The 13934-nt window shown below is 37.6% G+C and overlaps 1 protein-coding gene across 8 annotated transcripts in view; it reads right to left on the bottom strand.

Annotated features, from left to right (window-relative positions):
• The window catches only part of PTPRM (protein tyrosine phosphatase receptor type M), a 440735-nt gene that overhangs the window by 270416 nt on the left and 156385 nt on the right, over positions 1-13934 (bottom strand). For all 8 annotated transcript variants that reach the window (XM_041399233.1, XM_041399232.1, XM_041399230.1 and 5 more), the window contains exon 6: positions 3579-3753. In XM_041399233.1, the coding sequence (XP_041255167.1) occupies positions 3579-3753 (175 nt within the window). The remainder of the gene's footprint in view (positions 1-3578; positions 3754-13934) is intronic.

Here is a 13934-nt window from a genome sequence, read left to right on the forward strand (position 1 = left end):
ATTTAGTAGTTTATACAGTTAACTAAGTAGTTTTATATAGTAGTTAACTAACTATATTTCAAAACCGATTTTCACAGGAAGAGAAAAAGTGCATTTTTGATGTAACTAGTACCCCCTCCTGAAAAAATATTACTGCTTCAAGTCCAGAGCCTTCAGCACGTTCCTACACCAAGTTCACTAAGATAGATGAACTGTATCAGCTCTTCTACATGGAGGTTTTCTCAACACCTCCAGACTGAGGCACACACCCACACTGAAAAATACAAGTCTCTAGTCAGTTTGCCAAAAAATGAGCATATGAAACTGGACTTCATTATAGGAATTGTTAGGCAACAATAAAAATAAGTCCTAATGCCAGTAATATTGGTAAAAAAAGGGGTATAGACAGGGATGGATGCAGCATGAAAGGTTTGTTAAAGTGAGCAAAAGCAGATGCCAAGTATCTGCGTGTATTTAATGCAGGAGAACAACTGATACCAAAGATAAGTAACTGTTGATATTTTTGTACTATGTCTTGATGTCAAAATGGCTTTGCCCTCCAGAATAAATTCTTTGCTCTAGAGGTCCTGTAGAGGTTTGGTTCTGTTCCTGGTGTCAAAACATTTTCCATTTGGAAAATGAAGACATTTAAGCTGCCAGCATTACAGATGGCTACCTTTCTATACCCTTGCTTAAAAACCTAGCCAAACTCCTTTTAACCAATTTGACACCTAGGTTTACCTTGTTTGAACTCAATAAGCAGTCTGAACTCTGTAATAATCTGATGTCTGCTAGACAGGCTCATTCTGTTCTCCTAAAGCTAATCTGTGTTGGATCTGCCCACTATAGAAAACTTCAACCTAGGGACTGCATGTAGAACTCTAAATTACTTCACCAAACACATTTAATCGATTCCACCCCACTATTTTCCTTTTGCTCAGTGTTTGATTACTTTTATGCCATCTATTAGATATGAGCTGATGTTTTTTTACAATAAGTGGGTTATCTGACAAGGCCAATTTCATGCCTCCCATTAGATAAAGTGACATTTCAATCCAATTCTCTGACAAACTTAGATGAGGATACTGTGCAGTTTGAGCACATACAATGACAAGGCACTTGTCTTTTCAGCCTGTCTTATCAGAACAAACACTCAGGTAAATTGAAAACCTCCCCTTCAGGATTTATTTAAATACAACAATCAATACTTTATTACACCATCCTCTAAAAGGCATGTAAGTTACCACAACAAGTTTTCAATTAAAGCCCTTTCTCTCCTGTCCCCCACTTTTTAAGGCCAGACTAATTGTTCACTGACAAGCTTTTTCTCACTAACTAGACAATATCCATGTTTACTATTATTTAATAACAGAACAGACAGCTCTTTAATTGTGATTTTCCCCCCACCCTCCCATCCTGCCACAACCTTGCTGTAACATGCTCACTCAGGTGAAAATAGAAGTCAAAAAAAAGAAGAGAGTAAGAACACCTGGCAGTTTCTTATATAGTCTTTCATTTTCAAGGTGTCATTCCTATTCCTTTGTGATTGTAGGTTTGATTTGCAGCACCTGAAACTAGCAGCCCTTCTGCTCTTTTCAAGAGTTCTGGTACCTTGTCTCCAGTGTCACACAACATCATGCCACAAGAGCACTACAAAGCTTAAAGATCTTTACACACATAATTGGAATCTACTTAGGTGAAGTTCCTATTTAGTGAAACTTTGTCTACAATGGAGTGGAATGAATGTTGTACAGAGTTCTAACCCACTCTACTGTGCAAACATCTCAACTTAAAAGCAAATATGTTTTGAAAAAAGCCCTATTCCAGAGCAGAACTTTTTGCAACTTCAGTTACAGGTTCAGTAACCAAAATGAAATAGAGAATGATAAATGTGAAGAACTGATGCTCTTCAACTTACGAATGCTCAGTTTGACTCTACTGTCATTCTAGCAATGTAATTCCAAAGAAATTCCTTGTAAGGCAGTTTAGTTACAGAAGTGTAAATGAGAAGAGAATTAAGTTCATTGTTTGTAACAAAGAGGGGGGAGTAATTACACCACTGTTTTTACACATACTATTATTAAGCCATCAGCAATTCACAAGTATACTAAACATTACATGCAGCGTGGGCATATGTACCATATTCTTCATGATTTATGGATAGTAATGGATTAAAAAAATATATATAGCTGCACTGAAATCAACCTGTTATCTTTGAAGTCTGCTAACTGGTATTGCAGAAAACATGCCAGAAGTTAGGAAGTACCATTTCTTAATTAAATGTCATCAATAAGAAAGCGTATTTATTCATTAGCCCTTAATGCTGCTGTTCAGTACAGTCATCTAATGTTTTACAGCACAAAGCTTAAAATGGGTCTTTTTAGGTCAGAAGGAATGACCTGCAGGTAGTCTCATAAAAGCTCCAACACAGGCAATGGGGATTACCATAATTACTTTGCCATTCTACAAGCAGTTAATGGGATTACACCCTAAGGCTATCCACTTGCTCACAGTGCCCAGTGCAGATTTTCTGAAAGAATCTGGGCAAGCACAAATGCTTTAATGATACGCTTCATAATTTCATCTATTGCACCTCAAAAGGAGCACTAATAAATTAAAACACCCTGAATCAAAGAGACTGAGAAGAAATGAACTCCTCTGGCTTCCTGCACCTCTCCTCACTGATGCAGCAACTCCTCCCTCTGCCTCCTTCAGGCAGTGCTCATTCCTCTGATTTCACTGGTGTAAGGTCTGAAAGATGCTTCATCATTTTTACTGGGGTTACAGTCCACGCTTCCTTTCTTTGCTGACTTTCATATGTACCTATTTTTGGCGATCTACTGTATTTTCTTTTCATGCTTGGACTGAAATAACCTCATTTTTTCCACCACGCCTTATAATTATATTCTCATCTCACCCACTGTGTTTCTTTTTTCATCTGTCCATTCAAATAGCTCTTCTGTGTTTTCATGCCACAATTTGTTTTGTCTTGTTACCTTCATACCCTGGATATTTCCAACATCCTTCTCTTGGCCTGTTTCTCTTCAATTTCCCTACAATACATTCACTAAAACCCTATTCTTGCTTTTGGAAAATGGTTTATTCCTCATTATGGCTTTCTCACATCCTCTTCTTGTGGTGACATTATTCCCCATTCTACTTATACTTAAGTGTTCCCCAAAGCTTTTAAAAACACCCCTCCATATACTGAAATATGTGTATGTTACCTGTTCACTTAATCTAAATCTTGCATATTTTGTAGTAAGTATATTTTTAGAACACAATCTCCACAAAGGGGGCAAGTAGCCATTATTATGTTCATACTTTAAATAAGTTTGCAAAGACATAGGTCTGAACAGCACAATTTGGGGAAATTGTCAAAACAGCAATCAACAAGTACCAAGTTAATTAGCCCTGGTTTCTTCTGTCACTCCCTTGTTACAGCTGGATAGATTCTTGAGATTTACATAAGCAAAATCTATTTACTGAACCTTTTATCAAGTTCAACAGGCTATGGGTGACATTCTTCCCGCATTAGCAACTGCAAGCCCTGATTCCACACAGGGAGCACGCCAATACTGATTTGTATGGTGAAGTACCTTTGACTATCAGCTCTGCATAGTTGGACACACCAACTCCTCCTTCCGTCCGGATCATGCAGCGATAGTTGCCAGCGTCCCGCTTCGTGGCATTCACCACACTGAAAAGAGCTACAAATCGTCGGGCATTGAACACTTTTATGTCCTTCAAAGGTGCATCCCGTACATAAATACCCTAGGCAAAGAAAATAAAGAACATTATTAGTCATATTAAAAAAAATGTACTGACAGCCCATTGTATTTCTCACAAGTTCCCCAGAAGGAGAGGAAAACCAAAAGCAGAAGTCTGTATGTTACTTTTACAGGTGCGACAGTGAGACTTTTTTGCCTTCCCATGTCAGTTAAAACATTCATATCATGAGTGAGCAACCATTAATCTGTAACAGCTGCTTTCAACTCTTGATAGATTAACTAACAGAAAGATCTGAGAACAATGTAACATTTACTTGCTTAGCTTGTTTCACACAAATACTTAAATATATCTCTTTTTTAAAAAAATGAAGCCCAGCATAGTCAGTCTGTGCTCTCTTCCCTTCCTGCACCTGCTGCTGGGATATGCATTTTTCAGGGAGACATCCATAGATTGTTCTCATAGCAGCACCCACCCAAGGGGTTATCAGCAACTCTGGTAGAAGAGTAGGCACAGATTTACCAGGTAAATGACCTGAAGCGGTCTCCACCTCTCATTTCCCTAGCATGGCACTGGAAACTGGGCAGTTTCTATTTCAGCACAGTGTCTAGCTGTCAATTCAACACATTACATGTATGGCACAAGAAAATGAGCCCTGTAACAGCTGTGGAGCACAAGCAGTGAAAAACAGAGGGGAGAAGACAGAAGAAGGCAGAGATGACAACTTGCCACATCCTTTGACACAAAGATAATGGCAGAGAGACTTGGCTCTCAAACCCTCATCAGAACTCATGCTCCACCTGACCATGAAATAGGATACGTGCACTATGAACACGCAAACCCTGGCAGAAAATGTGCAATGATTGAATTATGAAGCTGGATGGAAAAAAAAATTCAAACCGACCACCAAAATGTACTGACAACATTAACCCAAACAAGCAAACAAGAAAGATGCACTTTTCATACAATGATATGTATTCCAGCAAACTGAAGGCTGCAACCACTATCGAAACATGAAGAGAAACTGGAAAACCCCAATTAACACCTCACAAAAATCTCTCTCTCCAGGAAGGCACACACACCGTCTGATGCAAAATAATGACACCAGGTATGTTTAGTGTGTTTCTCTGACTTGAGGAGCTTCACGCAGATCAAGGGTCCTGCACTATCAAGCTTCTATAAACCAACAACATAACTGGTGATGTCTGTTTTTCTGCCCTGGAGTCTGTAGTTCCTCCAGCAGGATTTAAGACATATAGAAAATACTGATGTCATTTTACTGTGATCTTGTTTGCCACTAAATTGGAAAGAGTGATGACAAAAGAGTTTTAAACAACAGTCACACAAAATTGAACTCATCTATAAATCACAAAACCAAGTCGAAGTTAATCATGCTACTACACCAAAGAAGCAACATAATTAACAATAAATACTGATTCTAATGCAGAGTAATGTAGTTATTTCCTCTTCAAAAGAAAACAGTGATGTAAAGCTTACGTGAAATAAAAAAAGTTTCCAACATGTCCAAAGAAGAACATGCTATCATGCCTTAAAAATTACTCAGTCGTAAATTATTGAGGATTACTTCAGATAATTGAAAGCTCCTTAAGATTCCTCAAAGTTTGATCTGCTGATAAAGCAGCTTCTGTGACATGGCATGGCAGTTACCAAAACGTAAACTTGGACAGAAACATTTCAAACTACTATTTCAAAACTGCTATTTTTTGCCACTGCATTACGTTCGTAGCAAGAATGGTTGCCAATAAAAGGAGATAAGCAGTGGCTTAATCAAGAGTTTGGAGATTGAGTATTTCTTAAAATTATTTTTTACCTAATACAATAACTCAATTAATCCTGATAACCAGAACTGCTGATCAATCACAAGCCATAAGCCAGTTTTAAAGTATGCTATTACAGCTTTCAGGGTCTTGAAGGATCCCGTACGTACCCAAATCTCGTGGTTACATTACACCCATCCGCATCACTATTCCCATTTTTCTAGCCACAACATGAGGAAGGCTACATGCATGCAGGCTAGTTTATCCTGCCAAGAAATCAGGCAAGTTATTCCCTAAGGAAAAACATACTGCCACACACTGAGTAATTCTAGCACCTAAACTAGCTCAGCTCATTTAGAGTGTGAACAAACTCCTCTGCTCTGCAGCCTGCACAGTACATCCCCCTCTCCACGTGGGGAACCTGCATCCACAATTTACCAGACTCTTATGAGTTACCATACAACTGAAGAACTGTGTAAATATTTTAAAATATCAATTTCTTGCTGTTCCCACAGAGAACGAGATGAAGGGAAAGGATTAGGCAATGCCACTGTAATTCCTGCCTTAATTCACAGTTCATGAAGAGGGGGAAATCCTGGCAAGATATGATGCATACACAGCTCCTGCTGGTCCTACACAGAGAACTGTCTCCTATCAGACCATCCCCTCAGACCTCCATGTGGCTGGTAAAAATCCTGAACTTCATAGTGTGGGTGTTCACAGAAACTGCCAGCAGTCCTTGAAGGCAACTGCTCCAATACCCATCTCCATAGGGCATATTTCCCATCTTTTTCACGCACATTTAGAATGGAAATTGGAACTAATCAATGCACTGTAGCAGTTACAATAAATTACTATCTCACATGGGTCCCATAATCTTTTTCACCTTCTGCTGATTCTCAAATATACTAATCTCACCTGATTTTCAATGTTTTAACTGCTGTTCTACAACAGGATATCTTAGTTTGATCAAATAATTGACTTACACAGCTTTGTGACACATGCCATTGATTCACATAATAATTTTTACTGGAAAAAGAGAAGCCAAATCAGACTTCAGGAAGCACACATCACTTGCTCAAATGAAAAAGCTAGAGAAGCCTTAAATGTAACTCTATTTGGCTCCACAGAGGATTTGAGCATATTTTCCCTCTACCAAAATCCAGGTGAGAAAAGGTTATTAATGGTGGCTTCAAAATTCATGAAAGAGCCAGGAAAAAAAAAGCCTTTATTATTATTACTATAACAAAGCTGTAAAATATACAGGAGATTATTATCAGTAAAGATTATCTTGACTGACTTCTCTTGAACATTGCAAACTCATGGAGGCAAACTGTAGAGTGTCTAATTACATCTTACAACTCACACAGTCCCACAGAATCAGTAGCATGACATTTTTTACTAGAACTCAAGGCAGAAGAAAAAAGCCCATTTTTTTTTCTTTAGTCTCTTTGGGGAGAAATATATTCAAGGAAAATATGGTATCTGTAACAGACAAAGAAACATAATTGCTTTACGTTCCACAAGAAAAAATCCAGCCCAAGAGAGCAAGTTTTCCCTCCCTTCTGGGATGACAGCAAATGAGTAGGAGAGCTGCCTAATTGATTTAAGCCTAAACATAAAGGAACAGTAATGAAGGTAATGAACTCAACTATAAGAAAAGTTCAATCCATAGGCATTGCAGAAGACAGATACAAAGGCTGCGCAGAAAATGTTTTCAAAAAAATAATCCCACACCTACAACTTCTCCCAAACTCTTACTTCAGCAGTGGACACATGTCAGAAGACTATTTTTAGTTTGAAAAAATGCTATTTACAACTTTATATATGAATACAGAATCGATTCTGTTATAGCAGCACCCACATATCCAGCTTCACTCCCTTTGTGATTCACATTTTGTTTCCCCTGACTTACTGCAATGACTTCAGTAAGTTACCCAGGTATGGAATCTTTTTTCCAGTGTGTAACAGGCCCATTTCCGTTCACGGTATGATAAGTTACGAGCTCCCAGTGCTGACTACCAATAGCAATTTCATTTAGAATGGCTAAAAATAACATATCAAATGAAAATTTGTTTATTGAACAAACTAGCACATGCTGCTACAATTTCTTTACCAAGAACTATTAAAAAGTAAGTTTTCATCACTCACTAATGCAAGAATCTGAACTCCCACAAGAAAGAGTTTGATTATGATATGCTGTTTTACTAGCTATAGTCATTAAAACTTTAATCTTGGGTTTTTTGATATTCTGCAATTTACCAGTAGGTCTTGCAAAGTCTCACTTTTTACATGAAAGCCTGAGTCTTCCCAAATACATGATATTTTATTGAAAAATAAACAAATAAAATGACAAGTCCGTAATTTACTAATCCCATTCCAGAAAGGAGGATAAAATTCATGACTTACAATATAACACTACAGTACTGGTATTAAGACCTAATAGCACAGGTTGTTGGAGCAAATATGTAGTATCCTGTTTTCTGGGTGGGGCTTTTTGTTTTGTTTGTTTTTTTTAAATACAATTCAAAAATAAAGATAGTTCTTTTAACTTTCTTTACTTTAGCCCTGATTGGTGACACAACAGTCTGAGGCTTTACTACTGATTAGGGCTGTTAGCTTTTCCTGCCCCTGGGACTTGGTGAACTGTGTGAACAGGATACTTCATTCTTTACAAAGAGGAAGCTGCCGTAATCATTTAATGTTAGACCTGCTCGGACTACAAAGGCCACGTCCCCTGGGCAGAGCTATCTCACCTCCTTAGAACACAAGGGCTATGGCCACAGAATAAATAGCGAGATGCAAAAATGAGAGTAACAGATTCCATTGGCTGCTGGAACCTGGGCATTTTCAAATGCTCAGAGAAAGCTTTCAAAAAATACCAAATACATATTAAAAAAACGCTACTTAAGCCAACTAACAAAAATATGTAACTGGTAAGTCACTCACAAGAATAAATTTTCTATTAAACAACAAGTTATTTAATATATAGGGATATAAAAAGAATAAGCTTAATTTAACTTCAGAAGTTACACAGCTTGAAAAACCTATATTCCTAGTGCCAACATTATTAAATGCATATACAGACAGCTAAAAGCACTCGAAAATGCACATTATTTTTCCATTTTAGGCAAGTTAGAATGAAAAGAAATAGATTATAGTTATTTAAATTACACTTACTGGCTCTTCCAGGCAATAAACTAACTCTCAGTCTTTTAAATGAACAACAATTTAGCAGCAACAATCTATATATTAAACCTTTCAGAAATACTTTTAACAAAAATGTAGCAGCAATTCAAAGGCATTGAACTTCTGGGATGTTACATCCAGCACTACCTGTGATAACGGCTCTCAAGGCATGTATCAACAATTTTGTGAGGAGAGAGTTAAAGGGGAGTATCAGGTCCCCTCTGTCCATATGGGTAGATTAGGCAGCTTTTCATACTTTTAACAGAAGAAAGGGTTTGCATTATCCCACTTCCAAATATGCACATTTATAAAATTGAGATTAGAGTTATACCAGCGGGATCTCAAATAAAACCAGCAAGGCCAGAAGCAATTTTTGTTTAAAATATGTATAAAATCTAAATCAAATAGTAATTAATACCTCAGGAAAATTGCTCTGCAGAGTTCATATAATTCCAGTAACTAAGATGGTTACCTCTGAATTTCTAGATTTGTGTTCATAACCAAGACAACTGTTTGTCAGTCTAGATTAGAGCCATCATACATCCTGTGATGATCCTGTATTTATTCCATCTGTCCAAGTTAACAACTATATTTCATTCAAGTAATAAGGCCATGATGGAAAAAGATTATTATTGTCCTATTTGGAATTATTCTGCAATGAGATGGAATTGCACTCTACAGGTGTAACTAATGGGCATTCAAGCAAGCTATTATTATTTTACCTTTCAAGAAAGGCTTCTCCTTTCATTAATGTAATGTATGATAACTGAGCCTTTTCTTCAAATCATACAGGCCTCCAGAAGTCCCTGTTTATTACGACTAAACCTAAATACTGGCTGGAGCTGTCAGGCAGTACTCTAAAATATTATTTAAGTTACACATCAAGTAGTCACATCAAATATTAAGCACTGACATCTATCTGAAGACACAGTTACAAACACAAAGTAAACAAAGACAACGCACTTTCTGGAGTCATTAAACTCTGTGTAATTTAACCAATGCAGTTACTCTCTATTGGTATACTGAAATTATTTTGTATCATTCTAACAGGAGAAAATCTGTTATCATTACAAAGACATTTTATAAGGAAGAAAAATCAACCCAAAAACTAAACTCCTTTCAGTCTATTTCCTATTTTTTCTTTAAACTCCAAAGCAGCTAAGAACAGTTTATCTCGTCAAACAATTTGCCAGTGCTCACAAAATATATAAAATCCCAAATCTTCTTTCCATTCATTTTTAATAGCACACAAAAGAATATAAAATGAATTGTAGGAAACTACAGCCTCAGAAACATCTGGAAAAAACAAAGTACCAGCAAATATCTAACAGGGGATTTAATACTTTGGATAAAAATTACAGCAATGATCCATGTATCTAGTATGCATTTTGTTGAATTCACAGCCCTACTGTATTTTAATTCTTTCTAGTACACAACACTTAGTATTTCTCACCATCCTTCTATTTCTGTTTAAAATTCCAAGAGCTAGTATGAATGCCCTGCTAAAAACTGAAGAGAACATATATAGGAACTTAAATACTCTGGGGCTTCTGCAGATGCCAGATTTATGGAAGGGCTAGAAAGGAGCAAAGTGGTGAGGAGAAAAGAGTTCATTAGCTTAATTTTCATTGGTACATTCCCTACAAAGCATAGTAATGCTGGTCTTTTTCTGCCTTTTCTATGCAACTACATAACAGGAGACTTAAAACCCAGTGCACTCATGCCCCGCATTCCCTTCACTGCAGAAGCGTTAATATTGGGAAGAAAGGCAGCATGGGAAGAAAAAACTCCAACATGAAAGTTCTGGGGCCAGCCTGAAGTCTATTCTGAAGTTTAAAATGAGCAGAACAGCAGGCAAAGCCAAAGCAACACTGAGTCCTACCAAGCAGGTCAGGAAGAAGCAGCCAAGAAAGACACACACACAGGTTTGAGGATGACAAATCATTAGGGGCTCAGCTACTGTCTCCTGGAGAGATTCTTCCAAACGGCAGGAATGAATGGTGAAAACAGAGGCAGAAAAGAAAGCTGTAATAAACCTCCCAATACTGACAGTGCAAGTGGTGAATAAAGACAACCACAGCAGCAATAATCAGTAGAAATGAAGGATGAAGGCACAAGTTGGTTCATGTAACAAGGGAGCTGATATAGTGGGGTCTGGCTGGGGGTGTTTCAGTCTTAATTACTGAGACAGTCACAGTAATCAAGACACAGTTTAACAGCTCCCACCCCCAACACTCACCTTCCCCAGTGGTCTGTTTCCTTCCCATCATGTTCTCCTTGGACTTAATTTAAACTTTACTATGGTTCTCCTTGCCTCAAAAGAGCTTCAACAGCCTTTATTCTTCATTAAAAAAAAAAAAAGCCTCTCCTCAACTCCAATTTGAACAAGGTACCTTCCTCCCAGCAGTAAGTTTACACATTTTACCTATAGTATTCATGGTAAAGATCATTGTTTCTTCCCCCCAAAGGTCCAGCATGGCACACAAAACGTACTGAATTTATTTCATCAGCTCCCTAATTCTTGCATGTCCTAAAGTGATTCTACTGCTGCTGAATGGTGCTTCATATCAAGGCAGTCTTCAGGATCCAGAAACAGGCCAACATTCTGCACTCTTGAAAGGAAAGCTGAACTTAACCAGCCCTCCATGGCACAGGTCAGCTGTTTCATCATCTTAGGTCTGCTAATCATCATTTTATTATTTATCACTCCAGAATAACTGGAAAACTAACACATCACAATAACTTTCCTGAAAAGTGAACACTTGGGCTGCTTCATTTTTTAAATCAGACAAATTTCCAAAAAGGTTTGACTGATAAAAAGGCAATCCCAGAACAAGTTTTTTTTGTGAGTCCCTTCATCAAATGAGAACACACAAATACGTGGGGATAGAGGAAGGGAAAGGTTTATGCGTATCCCCTCTGACTTATATCCATAATTGCCGGCAAACAAGCAAATTTTCCGCAAATCAATGTATGTAGTCAATTCATTAATATTTGGTAGCTGCTGAATACCTGAGATACATATCAAAAACAGAGAGAAAAGGAAGAAGAAACAAGAACCATTACTACCTGTAACCACAAGTATTTTGTCCAGAGTTCAAGTTTTGCATCATCCTTGCAATACAAAAATAATAACAACTCCCGCACGGTACTTCTGACACTACAGATATAATATGCAAATGCAGAAGATCAAAATCCACTAATTGTTCAGGTAACTTGCAAAAAGAACTTCCACAAGCTTTTCCCAGATCTTTTAAAGTTTTGCACTGTTGTCCATAATGAAGGTCCCAGTGGGTTTAACAGAGTTTACAATGTAGCTCTAAAAGCAAGATTTCTACAGTTCATGAATGTTTCAGATTTACTTCTTCTCTCGAATCTCTTTTCGACACTGGAGATTATCAAAGAGAGAGGAGATGAGGGACAATATTTTTGTGATAAAAATGCTTTTTCAAACTTTAATGCCTCTATTAAAAAAAATCAGAGCCCACCATGCCTTCATAAGCAGGAACAGTTTGGTGTACATTAAATGCATATTTCAGTGTCACAAGCACACACTTGGCAGAGCAGACTCCACCCCTGCTAGACAGGTGATGAAGGAAGGCCTTTGGAGAACATCACCCATTATCACTCCTTCCAACCTGATGGATGACCAGCACCACTGCAGAGGAAAGCACATCTTCCCTCTAGCTATGCTACTTTTTTCCTAGTGCATCAAGGGTTGCGTAGGGTTTTTGGTTTTTTAATAAAATAATCAAATTTGCTTACATCCCCTTAAGTTCTTTTTTGGCATCATGGTCTGTTGTGCTTATTGACCTGAAGAGTTTCTGATTCAAGGATTTTTGAGTAATGTCGTAACATAAAGCTTCTCAACTTTCAGTTAAGTATTTTCACCAGAATTCAATTATTTTGGGTAACACTTCCACACCATTTAGGAATGATGGGGCTGGTACACAATGACAGAGTGACATCTACTCTTCCACCTACCCCTATCCAAATTATTTTAGTATTAATAACAAAATTCACTGACATTTCTTCATGGTTACCACCACTTGTCTTTTTTGTGCCGTGCATTCCAGTCAGGGTGGATTGGGAGGCATAGCCTGTAGAGCAGCTTTGCTGGCCAGACTCCAGTGTTTCTCCAGGAGAGAATATAAGGCTTAATTCTGGCTCCACTGTTACAGGGCACCATGTCATACAAGTCATGGAAGGCTACAGATTCAGAGTAGCTGCTGCACCACCAGGCATTTGACTTTTTCCACCTGTGCCTTTCACTGCTCACTATACAAGGGAAGAATACACAGCACCTGCTGTACCACTTAGTGCTGCTAAAGCTAAACTGTAACAGAAAACTTGGTGTCCAAGGGGGAAAGCCACCTTTCATGGACATTCCCACCACACTCCACACACATTCAGCTGCACACAGCTTACTAATTAGATCACTAGACTCAAAGTTTTCTGCCACCTCCAAACCACACTGAAGTCAAAACACTTCATGGATAGATCAATTCCAGGATGACATTTTGTTTCTTGCATACGTTCACTGGGATTTATCATTAACAGTCGACAATTAATTAATTTCTTCTAGTCCCTGGTATCACTAAATATTAAAGATACAGTAAGAGAAATCTTAGCATCAGAGAAGCATCAGTAAAATCTATATTCAGACAAGAATGTAAACAAGTGTGATATGCATCAGACGATTCACATATAAGGCAGATAAAGACTGAAAAGGTTTCACCAAAGCTCACAGCTCCTTAGACATTGGCTAACACAAATACAATACATGTCACAAGCCTCCTCTGTTCTTCATAGCCATTTTTCTGCCATATAGTAAAGTTATTGTGCAATTACTGAAAAAACCTAAAACTGATCAATGACAATTAATGGAATAGACAGAAAATAGACAGAATATATACTGCAAAAAAGTTCACTAACTATACACATGAGTGGCGTGGGGGACACAAAGAAATCAACATTCCAAAAGCTGGAAATAATAAAAAATAATCACCAATAATAAATAATCACCAAATAATAAATAAATAAATAATACATTTAAAAAAGAAAAATATTTAACTTTCACCTATGTAGTAATGTATAGTGTCCCTTCCTATAGGACATTAATTGTTCTTCTAACAGTAAAATCATCCCAGGTTATCCACTAAAAACACATCAGAATGCACATGTTTCAGGATGCATGCAATCTTGGCAAAATCTTTAGCTGACTGATATCATTAAAGCTCTTCTCAAGGCAATGGACTC

The sequence above is a fragment of the Onychostruthus taczanowskii genome, unplaced genomic scaffold, assembly GCF_017590055.1.
Source record: "Onychostruthus taczanowskii isolate IOZ18803 unplaced genomic scaffold, ASM1759005v1 scaffold16, whole genome shotgun sequence".
Taxonomy (NCBI): Eukaryota; Metazoa; Chordata; class Aves; order Passeriformes; family Passeridae; genus Onychostruthus; species Onychostruthus taczanowskii.